General features: G+C 45.7%; 4 protein-coding genes across 5 annotated transcripts; 2 read left to right on the top strand and 2 right to left on the bottom strand.

Moving 5' to 3' along the window:
• The first annotated feature begins 73 nt into the window (after positions 1 to 73).
• LOC128254345 (beclin 1-associated autophagy-related key regulator) lies at positions 74 to 2,293 on the top strand. Its single transcript, XM_052983393.1, has 3 exons — positions 74 to 493; positions 565 to 1,616; positions 1,842 to 2,293. The coding sequence occupies exons 1-3, from the start codon at positions 183 to 185 to the stop codon at positions 1,994 to 1,996; spliced, it is 1,518 nt and encodes a 505-aa protein (XP_052839353.1). The 5' UTR covers positions 74 to 182; the 3' UTR covers positions 1,997 to 2,293.
• LOC128254338 (yemanuclein) lies at positions 2,208 to 7,087 on the bottom strand. Its single transcript, XM_052983380.1, has 6 exons — positions 6,106 to 7,087; positions 5,831 to 6,052; positions 4,729 to 5,575; positions 4,447 to 4,594; positions 4,149 to 4,388; positions 2,208 to 4,090 (listed from the first exon to the last, which is right to left on the bottom strand). The coding sequence occupies exons 1-6, from the start codon at positions 6,346 to 6,348 to the stop codon at positions 2,761 to 2,763; spliced, it is 3,030 nt and encodes a 1,009-aa protein (XP_052839340.1). The 5' UTR covers positions 6,349 to 7,087; the 3' UTR covers positions 2,208 to 2,760.
• A 1,001-nt stretch (positions 7,088 to 8,088) lies between these two features.
• Positions 8,089 to 13,564, top strand: LOC128261969 (choline transporter-like 2). Its single transcript, XM_052995963.1, has 4 exons — positions 8,089 to 8,198; positions 8,468 to 8,771; positions 10,559 to 10,891; positions 11,084 to 13,564. The coding sequence occupies exons 3-4, from the start codon at positions 10,568 to 10,570 to the stop codon at positions 13,154 to 13,156; spliced, it is 2,397 nt and encodes a 798-aa protein (XP_052851923.1). The 5' UTR covers positions 8,089 to 8,198; positions 8,468 to 8,771; positions 10,559 to 10,567; the 3' UTR covers positions 13,157 to 13,564.
• Positions 13,565 to 14,945: 1,381 nt separating this feature from the next.
• Positions 14,946 to 17,459, bottom strand: LOC128266259 (augmin complex subunit dgt6). Of its 2 annotated transcripts, none has more exons than XM_053002653.1 (4): positions 16,509 to 17,459; positions 16,013 to 16,447; positions 15,433 to 15,953; positions 14,946 to 15,236 (listed from the first exon to the last, which is right to left on the bottom strand). In XM_053002653.1, the coding sequence occupies exons 1-4, from the start codon at positions 17,356 to 17,358 to the stop codon at positions 15,096 to 15,098; spliced, it is 1,947 nt and encodes a 648-aa protein (XP_052858613.1). In that variant the 5' UTR covers positions 17,359 to 17,459; the 3' UTR covers positions 14,946 to 15,095. The 2 variants fall into 2 exon arrangements, with proteins under 2 accessions (XP_052858613.1, XP_052858614.1); XM_053002654.1 differs by having other exon boundaries at positions 14,946 to 15,233.
• Between the last annotated feature and the right edge of the window lie 44 nt (positions 17,460 to 17,503).

Here is a 17,503-nt window from a genome sequence, read left to right as displayed (position 1 = left end):
GTGTTTCAACTTTGAAATTTGCGCGCACTGCTGGTGCAGCCCTGGAAACCCCCGCTATCCAGCACTGCCCCTCACCCACACTCCTCCGAGCGCTGCCCAACACTGACGACATCTACGCAGAGGAAAAAGTGGAAATCTGGGAAAACAATAACAATAGATATAAACGCAATGCTCTGTCTGTAATGGCCAGTAGCTCCAGCTCCGATGAAAGCTGCAAGGCGCCCGATAACTTCCGCATCTCGACTGCCTTCACGAACGGCGAGGACGAGGAGGCCAGCGATGACGCAGGATACACAACAAAGCGCAGGCCATTGGCCAAGGAGCTGCTGCTTCTGAAGGATGCGAGCGCCAAGGATGCAGGCGCCACCGCGGGACTGGGTGTTCATCATATGCGGTGCCCGCTGTGCCACAGCTGCAGCGCCAGCCGATTCCACTGTCGCAATTGCGTCAGAAACGGAAACATTACTCACAGTCAGGCGGAAAGGCCCGAAAGGTTTGCTAACAACCACCGACCACCTTATCGGAAAAACACATGTAATCTGGATCGATCTTTCTGCATTTCAGTCTGACGGAGAAGCAGCAGCGCTATATCAACCTGCAGGCGGGGCTGAAAACCTTCAGCACGCGCTATGAACGCCTCATCGAGCAGCACCGCTCCAACGAGGATCGCCTGATGGCCATCAAGGCCAAGCGGAAGCAGCTGGAGCTGCTGCAGCAACTAATCACAGGTTCGGGCCAGAGATTGCGCGTCCTGGGCGAACGGCGCGATGAACTGCGTCGGGCCAATGCCGAGAAGAGAAAGAACCTGCCCAAATACCCGGACAAGGTTAAAATGCTCGAGGATTACGTACTGGACAGAGTGGAGAAGATAGAGAAACTAAAAGAAACCCATCTGGGATTGCTGGACAGCATCAAACAGGCAGCGCGGCGAGGCATTCAGCAACTGGTCACCTTTGTGTTCCCCATTGCCGAGGTGGTCCTCAAGGAGGAACAGCAGCGCAGGGCCAGCGTGGAGCGCAGCGAGGAGGCGGAAACCATAGCGGCACTTGCCGATGCCAAGAACACCTCGTACATACGCGGCAAATGGGTTTTCCATGGCAGTGGGATCAGTGAGGTCCAGTACAGGATAGTGGGTCCTTCGCTTCCCGCCAACGGCGACTATACCGCCTACCTAGACTGGCTGGCAGACAACAAGGACGACGTTCCGAAGGCGACGGCCAACGAGATTACGCCCAGTAGATTCGAGGCCTACCGCATCGTGGGCGCTCTCACCTACACGGCGCAGCTGACGCAGTTGCTCAGTTTCTACCTGAATGTGCGGCTGCCGCATAAGATAGCCTACGGAGACTTCTGTCGCAAGCTGCTCAACGAGGAACAGTTCCGGCGCAAAATCTCGCGGCTGAACTCCAACATCATGTATCTGGCCTACACGCAGCAGGTCAAGTTGCGCGCCCTCAACGAGCATCATACACTGGAGAACTTGCTGGCCATCCTGGATCTGGAGCGCAGTGATTTGGGCCGCTTCGGACATCTGGACGTCACGAATGCCCCGCTCATGAAGTCCGTGGATTCCCTACTAATCGGCATCGAAACGGCCACGGAATCAGAGTCAGAGGGTGAGTTGGTCCAACCATAAACATAAACCTTATCTATTAAAATCAAGGTTAAGCCTTAAACTTAAATCCCTGATGGTTAGCTAAAGCTAAAATTTGACTTATAATATAATAATATGCTTATCGTTTAACTTCAGTTAAGTGACATTTAATATATAGCTTAATCGATCGATTAAATATTTGATAAGGTGCACTACGATCTAACAACCTCCTCTCATGCTTTTCCAGATGAGAACTCCCTGCGCATGGACTGGGAAGCGGTGCCCAGTCTCACTCCGCAGCCGGAGCTGGCGGATCCCAGCCTGATGCCAGCGGCCAACCAGCAGTCCACCATCGCCTTCGTGCGCATGGCGGCCACGTCGGTTCTGCGCTGGATCAAGTGAGTCCCAGCTCAATCCCCCGATCCTCCGGCGATATCATTATCAGGCACGTGTGTTATCTTTTACAAATTAGGCTAAGCTATCGTTTCTGTGACAGCGTGCCGGAGTTTGTCGGCAGTCGCTGATTTTAGCGTTATCTTTTGGTTTACAGAACTAATTTTGTATCGATTCTATATACATTTATCTGCTGTGTGTAAAGAAGGAGCGCCTCTGATTTACTTTTATTACATAACTTATTCGCCTTTATTTAATAAACATGGTTCTCTATAAATAAATATATATAAAAATTTGCTTTATTAATGTTTGCAAAGTACACTGACTTAGTAGGTAAACGACTCAATGAGAAAACAAAAATGAAACTGGTGCAAAATGATTGGAAGGCAGACACAGCTGCGAATGAAACCTACCTAGAACCAGCCCTAAAATCTTAGATTAGAATCGCAGGGGAGCGAGCTGAGTGACCCTAGCTAAATGAACTTTGTGGGCAGTTGTTGCGTGGGCGGGTGAGCAGCTCCAGCAGTGGTGGTCATTAGCTCGTCGGCAGCGCTGGGTTGCGGCAGGCTGGGCTTAACAAATACTTGTGGCAGTGTGTTGGCAGGAGCTCCCACCTGGGCGGCCGACACGGACACGGATCCGTTTGCCAGCAGGTCGTAGCGCGGCGAGGCGTGGCTCATCGTCGAGAGAACTATGGCGGCGGCCATCGCCTCTGGGTTGTAGAAGGCCGTCACAGCAGCCGGCAGGGGCTGCTGTGCGACCGGACCCGATTGTCATTGGCGCGAGGGCGTACTCGGTGCGGAGGATCCCATTCCGCCGCTTGATCCCTTGACGGCGCTGGGCGAGAAGGCCGAATGAATCTGCTTCTCGAACTCCTTCAGATTCTTCATTATGTGCGCTTTGGAGGTGAGATCATACACGGGTCCCATGGATCTGGAGTTGTTGTAGATGTACATGTTATTGGCGTTAAAGCCCAGGGATCCATTGACCTGTCCCACGGCTCCCAACGAGGATCTTCCTTTGTTTTGAGTCTTGTTCTTGGGTTTCGGCAGGACTTTCCGTTGGGGCTTTGAGGCAGGGAAAACGCCCACGATCTCCACGCCATCCGACTCGCTGCTGCTCTCCCTGGCAACCGGCGTAGTCTGGGCGGCCTTGGAGGTGGATGTGATGACGGATGTGGTGGCAGCCAGCTGCTTGGACGTCTGTAGTATTTCGCTGGTACATTGGTAGTCATCCAAGTTGATTACATGCGGCGAGGGGCGCGCTCCCACGATCACCTTGGCCTGGCAGTCATTGGGATGTGGACTGGGGTTCCCGCTGGCCGCCAGGGTGGCCGCTGTTATCAGATTATAGAAGTTGCTACTGCTGTTAAGGTCCATTTTTCGGCTGGGCGATGCCAGGTCAAGAACTGTACTGGCGGCTGCCACGGCAGCAGCATTCAGGGCTGCTGCCTGGGCCGAGGTGCTTGGCATGGAGAGCAGTGTATCCAGGTGGGGCAGGTGGTTGTGGTTGTTGTTGTTGTTGTTGTTGTTGCTAATGGCTGGCACACTGACCGCCGCCGTGGCAGCCGGTGCCAGCTGGAATTGCGGCTGTTGTGGTAACTGCTTGGCCACCTTCTTCTTTGGCGGCTTGTTGCTCTGCTTAGGCACATCCGCAAGCTTGCGCTTCAGACTGTTGGATGAGGCACTTGTAGCTGAATCCGTGTCAGAGTTGCCCCGAGATCGAGGCTCCTCCACTGGCTTCAGGTAGCCGCTTGCCTGAGGCATTTGCTCGGGGGCAGGAACAGGTGCAACAGACTTCGGCGATGCAGACACTGTCGGCGCCTTTGACTTCTCCTTGGCCTTGAGTCTGGCGTTCTTATATCGCGTTATTTCCCGCTGCAGCTCATCCAGGCGCATCCAGCCGGACGGCCAGATATCCACCACCTTTTCCTTGAGATATACGTTGATGAACTCCTCCAGCGAGTCTTTGCGCTTCGCCAAAAAGGGGAAGGATGTCCAGCGCGCCTGGTAAACATCGTACAGCGCCTGGCGCAAGTCACTGGTCCACTGGAATTTCTTGCGTGGCATCTTCGGTGGCAATTCCGCATTCACGTCCGCCGCTCTGAAAAGGTTAAGAATGGATAAATTAAAATATACACTTATTTCATTCTATGTCTTACGCCTGTTCCGCAAAAGTGCGCAGTTCCGTCTCATAGTTGGCTATCGCTTTGGGCATGACCACAGCTACAGCTCGCCGCAGTTTCTCCACCATAATGGTGGACTTGTTCTTCTCCTCCTTGGCGCGCACTTGCTTTCCCTTGCGCAGCATGTAGTACTTGGGCAGTTGCAACTGGTACTCGATGTGGGAAAATACCATGTTGCGCTCGTTGCGATCAGTGCACAGCACCGCCTCGTAGACCCTGGTTGAGATTAAGGGATTACAGGTCTATCAATTTATAATAACTGAGGGAAACTCACCGGAGCAGCAGGGGCGTGAGCTTGGCATCCAGGTGGAACTTCTTGCCGCACATGTCTCGACTCCTAACATCTTCTTTGAAGTTGCTTACTGCGGTCATAATATCCGCATCCAGCGTGGTGGGCAGCACAGTGTCAGCGGTACGTAGATCTTAAAGATAGAATCGTTAAATATAATAAATGTTGAGCCTTGAAAATATAATCAAATGGAAGTGACTAGTCTTCTACTATATATTCTGAATAAATATCCAAAATAGTTAATTAATTTTCTTATTAGTAACTCACTTTCCTGTGCCTCCTTGCCTTGTTGGCCGCCCAGTTTGTCTATCCTGCCCTGCTCCGTGGCCGATTCCATGTCGCTGCTGTCGGTGCTGGACATGTCCGTGGAGATGCACTTCAGCTCGCCGTTGACGACGCCCTTGACAGCTGCCGTGCCGCTTTGCGACTTGAGGAAGCTGTCCCGCTTGGCTTTCAGCATGTCCTTAACCGTAGTTGTTTTAACCACCTTCTTCAAGGCTTGAGCCTGGGCCTGAGCTTGAGTCTGGGGCTGGGGCAGGGCTGGAAACTGGTTTTGTGGCTGAATCTGAATCTGGGACTGCACCGGGCCTGGCCGTTCTTCCGTATCTGAAATCTCCACAATAGAAGGCCGTGGCGAATTCGAGGATGAGGAGGTGGTGATCGGCTTAACCGGTGGCTTCTTGCCGCCTGCCGTAGAACTGGAGCTTGGCTTGGACTTGCTCGTAACGATGACTTTTGGCCGCTTGGCCAGATGATTGTCTTTGTACTTGCTGCTGGATTTTGCCGTGGCAGCAGAGTCCTCGTCCTCAAGGCTTTCGCTTTCGGAATCGTCCTCGGAATCGCTTTCGTCCTCCTCGTCATCGTCCTCCGAATCGCTTTCCTCCTCTTCTTCGTTGTTGTCATCATCGTTTTCATCGTCATCGTCGGATGACGAAGATGAGCTATCCGAGCTGGTCGAGACCAAGCGCTTGCGCGATCGCTCCGGCATTTTGATAATGGCATCCGTTCGTGTGGTGTAGGACTTCTTGGCGAGGTTCTTGAACTCTAGGGCGCCGCAGTTGATGTAGAAGCCGCCCTCAAGGGTCTCCGCCTCCTCCGGGATGATCTCGTCGTACTAAAAAGGAGAGACGAGTCAAAAGTAGAAGGTAAATTATCTAAATTTATTTATATTGTCTTAGTGCACATAGTGAGCATGAGACAACATCTGCAGTTGTATACTTATAGTAGAAATCAATATCGTAAATATTGATTTTAATTTAAATTTTCACATTTAAATTTTAATTGCCTATCTATTAGAATTAGGTCAGCACCGCGAAAACTATCATTAATTTTAGATCAGAAAATAATAGTAAATACGAATTATACTAACAGCATCCGTGTTGTCGATGAAGGAGTCGGATTCATCGTATCCCATTCCAATGTCCCGGTAGTCGTCCTTTTTGCTCTTGCCCCTGCCAGTGGCATAGGAGTTGCCATACTTTGCCTCCAGCTCCTTGACGATCCGTGCCACATCGTCATCGTTGTCGGCAAAGGGATCTGCGCCGGCGGAACCGTTGCATGTGGTCACCTGCTTAAGCTTTTTGGCCTTTTTCTGTGGGTTTGGGTAGTTAAGATCGAGTTTCCTCTTCGGATTCAATAACTCACCTTCTCCAAGTACACAAGCCGGGTGTAATTAAACTCGGGGTACTTGTTCGAATCAGTCTCGAAAAGATCAAGCTTGATGCGGATGCACTTGGCGGGTTTGCTTGGGGGTTTGGCGGTGTTAGTGGATCCGGCGGATAGAGGGACATCAGGCTCCAGGATGTTGCTACCAAAACGCGAGAAACCCGCATCGCCCTGGATGATCGAGGTGAGGGTGACACGCTTGTGCTCGCCCACCCTCGACATTTCCGGCGGGCAGAGTTACGGATTATTATTGGGTTTATTCGAACCAAAGGGCCTTCCCGCCCTTTTTTTATAAAGAGCCGCGTGTTCTGCTTTGCTCTCTCCCTCCGTCTCTCTCTTGCTGCCAAACAAAAACAACAGAGAAGTCGACGTCGGTGCTCCTCCTCCTCCTCCTGCCAACTCTTCTTCTTCTTCTGGGGATGTCTGTTTTAGGTTTTCTGCACGTACACCAAGCAACCACCTAATAACCGTGGCAATTTCACTTTTAACTGCACTTAGTTGGCCCACAAATAATGTTTATCAACATAAACAAATAGAGGACCTGCGCCGATTGCACTTAATTTCGTCACTCTTTATCTGCCCGCTTTGCAGCTGCATCCGCCTACCACGGCCACGAATAATTGTCACTTTTCTGGGGGAAAGAAAAAGTGGAAACTTTTTTTGGGGGGGTTTCCGAATTGCTGAGCTCTGCCGGCACGAAAACAACACAATCTTTATCGGCAGGACACAGGGGACTTCACACACTCGATCGACGCGATCAACGAGGACATTTGGACAATTAGGCGCTTGGCTTTTCGCACGGCCAAAAGCGCGATTCTTAAATTGTTTCTTATTAAAATCCGTCCTCAACGCTACATTCTCTCCGCTCCACCCCTCTCACCCGATCCGACCCTGCTTTTGGCTTTCGCAGCCACGTTGCCTAGCACTGGTCGCGGTTTTCGCAAATTATATGGAGACGTTCACACTATGCGCAGTAAAAGAAGTCACTTGGTGCTGTCTGCTGCAACAATTCAATAACAACAATGCAACAAAAACAAAATTTTTATTTTATGTCTCCATACTCTGCGGAAATTCTCTGAAGTGGAATTCTTACCGTTCAATAAACGTGTCTAATATACCAAAATAGTATTTAACACCAAACTTGTAAATTAAATAAAAACTAAATTGTTTAACTCACTCTGGATGTTGCTTTGAACTCTCATAAGAGAATAACTGTTCTACCAAGTTGTAGGATAAGTCTTACAACGAAGTCCTTGTTAATATGATCGTGAATTAATTTATGAAATGAGCTTTAAATAAAATTTGGAACTTAGAAATTTGTATTTGAATCATGTTCAAATTTATTTTATTTATCATATTAATAGTACTATTTATAAGGTGGTTAGATGTCTACACAGCAGTCGTAAGTAAATATGCATAACAAGAATTCATGCAAAACAAAGTGTTATTAAATTCAAAATTGAAATCAAATAAAGAACAGTCTGCAACTGTAAAAATAAGTAGGACAATATAGAAATCCAATAATATTGTTTTTTTTATTTTTATAGCCGCGAAACTGTATTTACAGCTTAACCCTATGCCCACAAGAAATTGATATAAAGGTTTGAGAAAATTTGAGAAAGTTTGAAGTACTGTATTTCAATCAAAATTAAGGTTTCAAATTAAGGTTTTAGATTTTGTACTTGATTTTGCTGTCACAATTTTAAAAACTATTTCTACCTTGTATAGCTGCTTCTTTTATATAAATTTGTTTTTGGTTTATGCACTGGTGTTTCGACAGTGCAAACGCCATATAATTTGCAGAAATCTGCAAACTTTCCAAAAACTAGCCATATCTAGCTCGAAAGTCGCCAACAATCAGCACCAGCTGCAATGCATCCCTGTGCAGTGCGCATACATTTTAGGTTTGTTTTGACCAAATCGCGACTCTGTGCAACACTGTTCGGCACAGCTGCTCGGTATTTGGGGGCCGCGGTGGGGGGGCTATTATTTTTGGGGCGATTCAGTATTATTTCGTTTGTGGAGCTGTTTACTTCTCTGCGGGGAAATCGAGTGCCCGCCGTTTAATTAACGTAAGTGCAAGTGAGTCGGAGTACGTGAGCTGGGGGGTGCTATGCGCCTGCCTGGCCCAGCAAAAAAAAGAGTTTGCATGCACAGAAATTCGGTCGAAACTGCAAGCTGTTATTATAACGGGAATGGCCAGTGCTCGTTATCGGGTGAAAACGATTAGGATTGTGCAATTAACAAAAGTGTGCCGTGCTTCTCTTTTCTTTTTTTACAATCCAATCCCCAAGTGGTGCACACTCATACAGTAACACTTATGCTGCTTTTATGATTACAGCCCCCACTTTAAGGTTTTATATATATATATATGTATATATTTATCCAATCCATCGAGTGCAAGTGACCGACGTCCGAAGAGCAACGTACGGAGCTCAGACAAAGGCTTCCGCTTTTAGTGGTCCGGTGACTTTCGCCGGAGAAGCAACTCCGTCCCAGGAATCGAGCTCAACAAAAGACCCCCACCCACACGAAAAGGGTCATGAGACAATAAAGGAACATAAAGAAATAAAATTGCAAGCGAAGAGAAGAGTGGAGCTCCTTTGTCGCATCTCTGGAAGAATCGCTTTGCTCTGAAAGCGCAGGTGAGTAATACCCATTTCCCATTAGTTTATTACTGGTGCCTTGTAGCTCGAAAACTACAAGGGGAAATCGTTCAAATAAGATACAAGAGACTACCATTATGCGATAAGAACTGGTAGTGCTTTCTTTTATCTAAGGTGACGTAGCCCAAGGCAACTACAGTGCACACTTTATACAGTGACAGCCTTAGGGTGTTTAAAATATAAATAGATAATGAGAATTCAAATTTTTTATTACTGAGGTTACAAAACTATTATATTTATTGATAGAAAAATGACCTCAACTTAAATTGACGATTTAACAATAACAAAAAATATGTATTAATTATTATTAAGGAAGAACATATACCCCTCGTATTCATCATTATTTATAACAAAGCAGGGTTTAGGCTTTTCTATATTAGATTAATATAAAGAATGTTTATGTAAGAGAGGGATCACACTTCAGAGCGCTCACTGTATGAATGGTGAAATGATAAACTCCCAGACATTGAAATTCCCAAAACCTCATACCGAAATGGAGTTACGACAATCGACCTTGAAACATGTGGCCCGAACTGCCTTGCCAGCCAAAATTGGTTTTCAATTTTCCTATGAAAGGCAGTGTTTTTTTTTTTTTTGGAAACACATCCATTAAAGGCGGCAGCGGGTTTTCCATTTGAATTGAACAGAAGCCGCAAACAAAAATACAGCGATACACATAAACAAACAAATGGCAGCAACAAGTGAGCGTACAAAATTTAATTTGCTTTTAATGCGTCATTATTGCCAATTTGTGACATGCTCGAGCTGCTTTTCTGCTACGGTTTTTGCTCTTTTTTCGCATCCCCAACAGATTCGCACTGTTCACGATCGTTATCAGAGATCGGAGACAGGAAAGCTATTAAACTGATATTCATTTATATACACTTTTATAAGCGATAACCTTTTTATGGCAAGTGAGTTTATTTCTCATTTTTTTTTCATGACATCAATTCCTCATTACCTCAAGTAAATTAAATAAATAAATATAAAGTTTAAACACAAGTATTATTCCAATTTGAAAAGCAATGGGGCTACATACATACATATGTAGATAAACAAAGTAGTCACTGCAATGGGTTTTCAGTTAATTGGGAAACACACTTTTAAAGATTATACATTTCTTTAGAATTGATTCATCCGCTTTTGAACAGTTTCGTCTCTTAGTTCATGATCGTAATAACCTAAGCTATTTATTTATTATCTTTCTTCAGACAATAGACACAAAATAATTGACATAATATATACATATAAGCCAAAAACAATGTGTGCACGTACATCCGTACATACAATTCACTTCTGAAAGGTCTACGAATTGTTGAGCTACGAACATTGTCTGAATTATATAAATGATGAATGCATTTGTTATACTCGTGTTCGCTAAAAATGTTTTCGACAAGAAAAGACAAAAAAAAGGACAAACTTATTTTGAAATTTCCCAATGACGAATTTTGATAAGAATAAGGAGATCATTGGCTGCACTTAGATAAGATTAAACCACATTTTATGACTGACATATTCATTTTCCAAAAATGTGTATTTTCCCCTTTTAAAAATCGAGTACAAAAAGTTGTGCTGGTAGTTGCCCTTACCACCAACACGACCACCCAACAATACCTATATATTTGTGGTTCGTTTTTAAAACAATGACGCATCTACGGAAATAAATTACATGAACTATGCCTGACAGCACAGACTCTTTCCCTCGAGACGACAACCATCGATATCAGTGTTATATAAATCATTCGATTCTTCTTTGATTTTTTCAGTAAAGAGCGATGACGGAAAGTGTGGAGCTGATGAACAAGTACGGCGAACCACTGCGTTACGACCGGAACTTTACGGGACCGCGGCAGCGGGATCGCAGCTGCACGGATGTACCTTGCCTGCTGCTCTTCGTCCTCTTCCTGGCGGGATGGGGCTTTATTGCCCATTACGCCATCAAGACAGGCGATCTCAACAAACTTTTGGTGCCGACGGACTCCTTCAACCGGAAATGCGGCATGGATTCCGGAGTGCTGAACAAGGAGAACCTGTTCTTCTTCGACCTGAATCAGTGCATAGATCCAATCGTACCCCTCACTGGATGTCCCACCCCGCAGGTAAATCAGAAATTCAGATCATAAACATTTTTTTTAATTTAAAAACGCTTTACTCACTTTATTGCTTTTGAAAAAATTGGTTTAATTTCAAATTTAAAAAACAGATACAGAAAATCATACGGATCATACACATAGTCTAACAATTATGTTACATTTTTCATGTGTTTTTAATACTACAAACTATTTCAACAGGTGTGTGTGGAGACCTGTCCAAGACAGACGTTTGTCTGGGACACGATGAAAGACAAACTCAGCTTCGCCGAGCTGCACAATCTCCTCATCTGCCTTACTGAAGAGCACAAGGCTCAGATTCGCACCAAAGCGGACATCGAGAATGCCATTAAGCAGAACAAATGTGCCCGCTGGTACATCAAGAGTGCTCCATTCCTAAAACGCTGCCTCTTCGAGTTTTCGCAGGGAGTATGTGATTACATTCCTTCGTTCCTGCTGCAAGGTGGAAGATCACGACGGGAGCTTCAACTGCTCCCAGGGAATGCCACCTCGGAAGCCCAACTCCAGGCCCAGGTGTTGGCCATTAGCATGGCGCAGGCCCAGGCTCTAGTTGTGCCACAGGCCAATAACAAACAGGTGCCGGTGGAGGAGGAACCGATCATACAGTGCAAACGCAGACTCAACGAGGCCGTCATCAAGGAGAAAATGATGCAGACGGACACGCGGCTAGCCAAGCTGGTGGGCAACATGGTGGCCCACTTCTACAATGGAACCCACGACGCCCAGCGTTTAGGGGAGGAAATAGTCGAGGACCTGATCAACTCCTGGTCGATCGTCCTGGTGGCCTGCTTCTGCACACTGGTCGCCTCACTGATTTACATAGCTCTGATGCGCTGGCTCTCAGCTCCGATTTTGTGGTTCTCCATCTTCGGCGTACTGATCGGCCTCCTGGCGGCCATCTACTATACCGTGAAACAGTACATATTCTGGGAGAAGACTCCGACGGTGCCGATTCACGGCTTGAACCTGCATTCTACGGTTAAGAACGTGCTGCAGAACCAGAACACATGGCTCTATCTGTCCATCTTCGTGGGCGTGTGCTTCGTGGTTATCCTGCTGCTGGTGATTGTGCTGAGGAAGCGCATCCGGATAGCGATTGCCCTAACCAAGGAGGGAAGCAAGGCGGTGAGCAGTGTGATAAGCACCGTGTTCTTTCCAATCTTCTCCTGGATACTCTTCATAGCCGCTATTGCGTTTGCTATTGGCGTGGGATTGTATCTGGGCTCGATCGGAGATGACTCGTTTAGAATGGTGCGTCAGTTGACGGAAAACGGAGAAGTGACCACCGAGGACTGCTTCTGCGAGGGACCAGCCATCAACTACACAGTTGGTGGAGCCTGTGTTCCGAAAGTGTTTCAGCAGAATTGCTTCGTTCGTCAGACAGTGTTTTTCCAGCCATCACAGCGCGTGGGCTGCTCGCAAACCACCTGCAGCTTTGACACGATTAACAACCCGCCTCTGATTAAGTGGGCCATCTTTTACAACGTCTTCGGATTCCTTTGGCTGAGCTTCTTCATCTCAGCCTTCAGCTACATGGTGCTGGCTTCCACGTTCGCCCGCTGGTACTGGACCTTTAAAAAGCGTGATGTTCCATACTTCACCCTTACGAGGGCGTTCTGCCAAACCGCTTTCTACCACTTGGGAACCATTGCCTTCGGTTCGCTAATCCTTGCCATCGTCCGGCTGATCCGTCTGGTGCTCGAGTACATCCATGAGAAGCTGAAGAAGTATGACAATGCGGTGACACGGGCTATTCTGTGCTGCATGCGCTGCTTTTTCTGGCTGCTGGAGACCTTCCTTAAGTTCCTCAATCGGAATGCTTACATCATGTGCGCCATTCACGGCAAGAACTTCTGCAGCAGTGCCGCGGACTCGTTTAACCTGATTATGAGGAACTTTCTGCGCGTGGTGACGCTAGACCAGGTCACGGACTTTTTGTTCTTTTTGTCGAAACTGCTGCTGACCGCGGGAGCGGGGGTGTCCACCTACTACTTCCTGGCTAATAATCCGGCCATTATTCAGCTACATTACAATGCGGTGCCCACCACGGTGGTAGTAATTGCCGCCTTCCTCATATCGAGCGTGTTCTTTGGTGTCTACTCGACGGCCGTGGACACACTGTTCCTGTGCTTCCTGGAGGACTGCGAGCGAAACGACGGCTCGCCGGAAAAGCCCTTCTTCATGTCCAAGCAGCTGATGAAGATCCTCGGCAAGAAGAACAACCTTCCACCGCGTCAGCGTCGCGGGAAGTAGGAGATTGCGACGGGAAACGGCAGTGCAAATTATCAATTAACTACTTACAAAATATATATATGTTTGTATTTAATCTAACCCGAAATTGAAAGGGTTGTGAGCGATTGCTCAACCGGCTGCAATAGGGTGTGCATAAAATGCAGACTTCTTTGCCAATACTCTTAATCTTTAATCTAATGTATATAATACGCCAGTATCCATATGTAAAAGTTTTTTGTGCGGCAAGACGTGCGATCGGACATGTGATAGGCGCGGACCATAAAGACCAAAAGCAATACAAAACAATACAATAATATGTATACAGACACACAAACGAACATATCTCACATTCATACAGCTTAGGTTAACGATAAAATTATATCAGTTTGATTATAATTTTCGAATTTAATAAAAATGAATTTCATTGAATCATATTTTCCTCTTTTTGATTTTAATTATATTTTACTTTCATCATTCAGCATTCTGAATTTCAAAAGTATTCATCAGTATAGTCATTTCGAGTGAAGTTCTTTTAATTACAGTTTTCATTTTCAACTATTGTTGTACTTTAAATTAAGCAATGCTCAAGACATTCATTTCAGAAAGTCTAATAATGCAAGAGAGTAAAGACCGGAGAAGCCGTAATAATGAACAGTAGCTATATCATTTTATGACTTTAAAAAAAAGTGTGTAATAAAAATTAATACTGCCTAAAAGGTTGTTTATTTAAATACATACATTCGTCCCAACTAAGAGTAACTCTTTAGTTAAAAGCGACGGTGTAAGCTTGTCTACTTTTAGCTGTTTTCTTATATAAGCATACTTATGGGCCGAACATAGCAATACCACCACTTAACCTTAATCTTTAATCTGAACTGCGTTTTAAATGTTCACTTTTAAGAGCAAACAGTTGTGTTTTGGATATTACACTTCTAGTTTAAGTTAAAAAATCTAAAATCTTAGATACAATGTAAGTATTTTACAGAAATTAAAATTTTTAAAAGTTTGCAGTTAGGATCTCCGATCCTTCTTCTTTGGTTTTAGTAATTTGTAAAAAATTACATTTGAAACTAAAGGGTTTTTTTCGAACTAATCTCATTGCCTTCAAATTGGGTTAAAAAAATTTGTTTAATCTTATAATTTTGAACTTTTGTTTAAAAAATATTTGCGGTGGAAATAATCGTAGACAGTGTACAGTCCCAAATTACAGACGTTTTACCTTTAGACATTATCTTTATTGTTGTTTAAACAAAAAAAAGGGGTAAAATTTGAAATAGGTTCATATTTTTAAAATTTTGTTTATTCGATTTCTGTGAATAAGACCAAATACTACTTACAGCAAACAAGCTAGTTTCCAAAGTCTGCTTCAGTCAGTATCTTATTAAAAACACTTTACTTTTCTTGGAACTCATGAATCGTTAAGAGTATATTTTAAAAACAACAAATAGTAAGGTTTCATGCTTTTTTCTTAACATATAAAGCCAATTAGTAACTTAAAGGGAGTTTAATCTAAAAAATGAATTTATTTACTTGAAACACTGATAAAATTTATTCAAGCGCGATTATGGCAAGGCATTCCGCTACGACCGGAGTTTTAAGGGACCACGATGTGCTTTCTGCTTCCTGGCGAGATAGGGGCTTCATCGCCTCAGCAAGCTTCTTTCTGGCCTATAATTCAAACCTTATTCAACTGCGTCACAATGGTAGCACTTGCCGTTTTTCTCATGTCCAAACAGTTAAAAAAGATCCTCCAGGGCAAGAGATGGGTACTTCCTACCCAAAATCTTTGCCAATAAGATTATCTTTACTATGATGTTGTGAAGAAAATTTTTAAAATTTTATTCGGTGCTTAGCTATTTATCTCAATTCAGATTTTGCAAGGGGATATTTAGCGGAGAAGCTGCAATATAAAATAATATATTTGACTTTACCAATTTTGGCGATCTTTGTTTGCCTTCGACTAGAAGATAATATCTTTAAGCACACTATCGCTGATGTTTTGCAGGTCATCATCATCACCTCCGATCTGATCGAAATCGAACTTATGCGAGACGTTTAGTGCATTCCGGTTGTTTTCCGTATTCAACAACAGTGAGTCCTGCTAAAGAAATGGTCAAATATTTTCTTAATGCAGAGTTCTAGATCAAACTTTTGCAGATGAATTTATCAAGTTAGCACGCATAAGCGAAAAGTTTTAAACTATTTAAATTGAATTGCTCAAATTGTCTTAAGCCAAATAAATTTGGGGGAAACAAAAATGCCGAATAACTAAGATATATGGTTACAATCTCACTTACATTAATGGTTCTGTCGTTAAGCTGAAATCTAGGCGTATCCCCCTGGTGGGTGTCGGTGGAAGGTAACAAGGCGTCCAACCGTCCGGATGGCGAGGTGCTAAGGTTGAGGACATTCCGAGAGACCTCCATAACCTTCATCACCGCTGCGTTCATGGCGACCTGCGAGCTGTTGTTTTCGGAAGTGCGGGGAATACGTTCGATGCGTGTGCAATCGCTGACGCTTAAGGGCGTGAAAGGATCGCTGGGATCAGCGGGTGAAGCCAGCGGGGAAATCACATTTGTTCCCGGCACTGGTGCCTCATCAAAACCGAAAGAGGCCTGCATTTCCTTCCACTTGCTGCCCAGAGCAGAAAGATTTGGCTGCGGCGCCGAATTCTTGACCTTGGACGTGTTCTTGTGGATGGTGCGCAACATTTGCATGGGATCGTTGATCTTGGATCGGTTTAAGGTGCCATTGAGATCAGCTCCCGCCGACTGGTCGATGATTTTTAGCTTGCGAGCCGATCGTGGCGGGGCAGGTGCTGAAAAGGGAAGAGCATTAGGTTGGGGATTAGCAAAAATATCAACCACTTATCCTTACCAAGTAAACTGTTGCTTAAAGCATCGAGCTGCTTGCCATTAAAGTCGTCCTGGAGAGCAAGACGCACTGGCGCGTTGCGGCCACTGCCGCCCGCCAAATCGATCTTAATGGGAGGAGTGGACACAAACTTGGAGGTGATGAGAGATTCAAAGCGAGGCGTGGCCGGCTCATTTAGCTGTCCTTGAGCGGAGGCACTTCCGTTGGCACTTCCCTTTTCCTTCTTGGACGGCTCATTTAGTTTCTTTAGCAAATCCTTGAGCTGGACTTCGGATTGAGTCAGTTCGTCGCGCATGGCCCGCAAATCAGTGGTGACGAACGCGGTGGACTCATTGTAGTGGTCGTTGGCATCCAGTTGCTCCGCAATTGTGCCGCTCACGTGATTGAAGGCGTCTACGAGGGCTTCCAACTTTGAGCCGCCCAGCTGGTCCAAGAAACCTGGGGAGAAATGAAAATAATTATAGGGACACAAAGTGCAAGAGAAGCGAAGGTATCCCACCATCTTCTGTGATTGGATCGCAGTCGAGTAACACTCGCATGCCCCGCAAAGCCTTGTCCACGGCCTCTTTGTTTTGATTGTGCTCCGCCTGCTTGGACTGGAACAGTTCTATGACCTCTTTGAGGCCGCACAGCGATTCCTCCAGATCTAATCTCCTTTCGGTGGGCTGAGTGAACACCCGCTCGACGCCTGATGAGACGTGGGCTTCGAATATGTCCAAAAAGTTATCGTCCACCAGTTGCTCCACGGGCACTCCCATATCCGCAGATAGATTAGCCATTAGGTGATTGATCTTCTGGGTTTTGTGACGCAGCAGGGCAGTATTCTCCTCCAGATTGACAATGTACGCTGAGGCATACTCCTTCATCACGGCATTTTGTCGGGACATGACCTTAGCACTTACATCCGGTGTTCCACCGTCCTGTTTGCGCTGTTTGATCAGCTCCTGGATGACAAAGCTCACGAATTCCAGCATGAAGTTGATGAACCTCATGCCACCGGGCATGACCACCAGATAGGATGTGATGTTGGCCCAGTGCAACTGGTGTTTCTCGTTGAGATACTTCAGATACTCCACTGTGCTTGATCGGAAGTTGGCCTCCGACTTCTTGTCCGTAATGGGCCAAAAGAAGCGGCGCTTAAATTCGGCCGGATCCAGCATGCGGAAGAGGTAGTGCATCACGTGGACAAAGGCCACCTGGTTGGGTTTGAGAAACATGTCCCAGGCGATCAGTTTTCGCAACTCATCCGGCATAGGATGCACCAGGGCCAGTCCCTGCAACTTCCTGTGCAGCTTCTCGCTCTGCTCCTTTTCCTCGGCCTTCCTGGGCGCGATGGTTGTGCGATCCATATTTACAGTTCAATAAATATTAAATTCATTAAATTAAAGCAATGAGAAAGATGGCGGTTTTGTTTCAATTTTTTTCCCTCGGCGTTTTTGATTGGTGCTGCGCAGTGTTACCAGGTGCTCAAAGTAAGTTCACACCAAAAAACAT

The sequence above is a fragment of the Drosophila gunungcola genome, chromosome 3R (genome assembly GCF_025200985.1).
Source record: "Drosophila gunungcola strain Sukarami chromosome 3R, Dgunungcola_SK_2, whole genome shotgun sequence".
Lineage (NCBI taxonomy): Eukaryota > Metazoa > Arthropoda > Insecta > Diptera > Drosophilidae > Drosophila > Drosophila gunungcola.
This window is presented reverse-complemented; position numbering and strand designations above follow the sequence as displayed.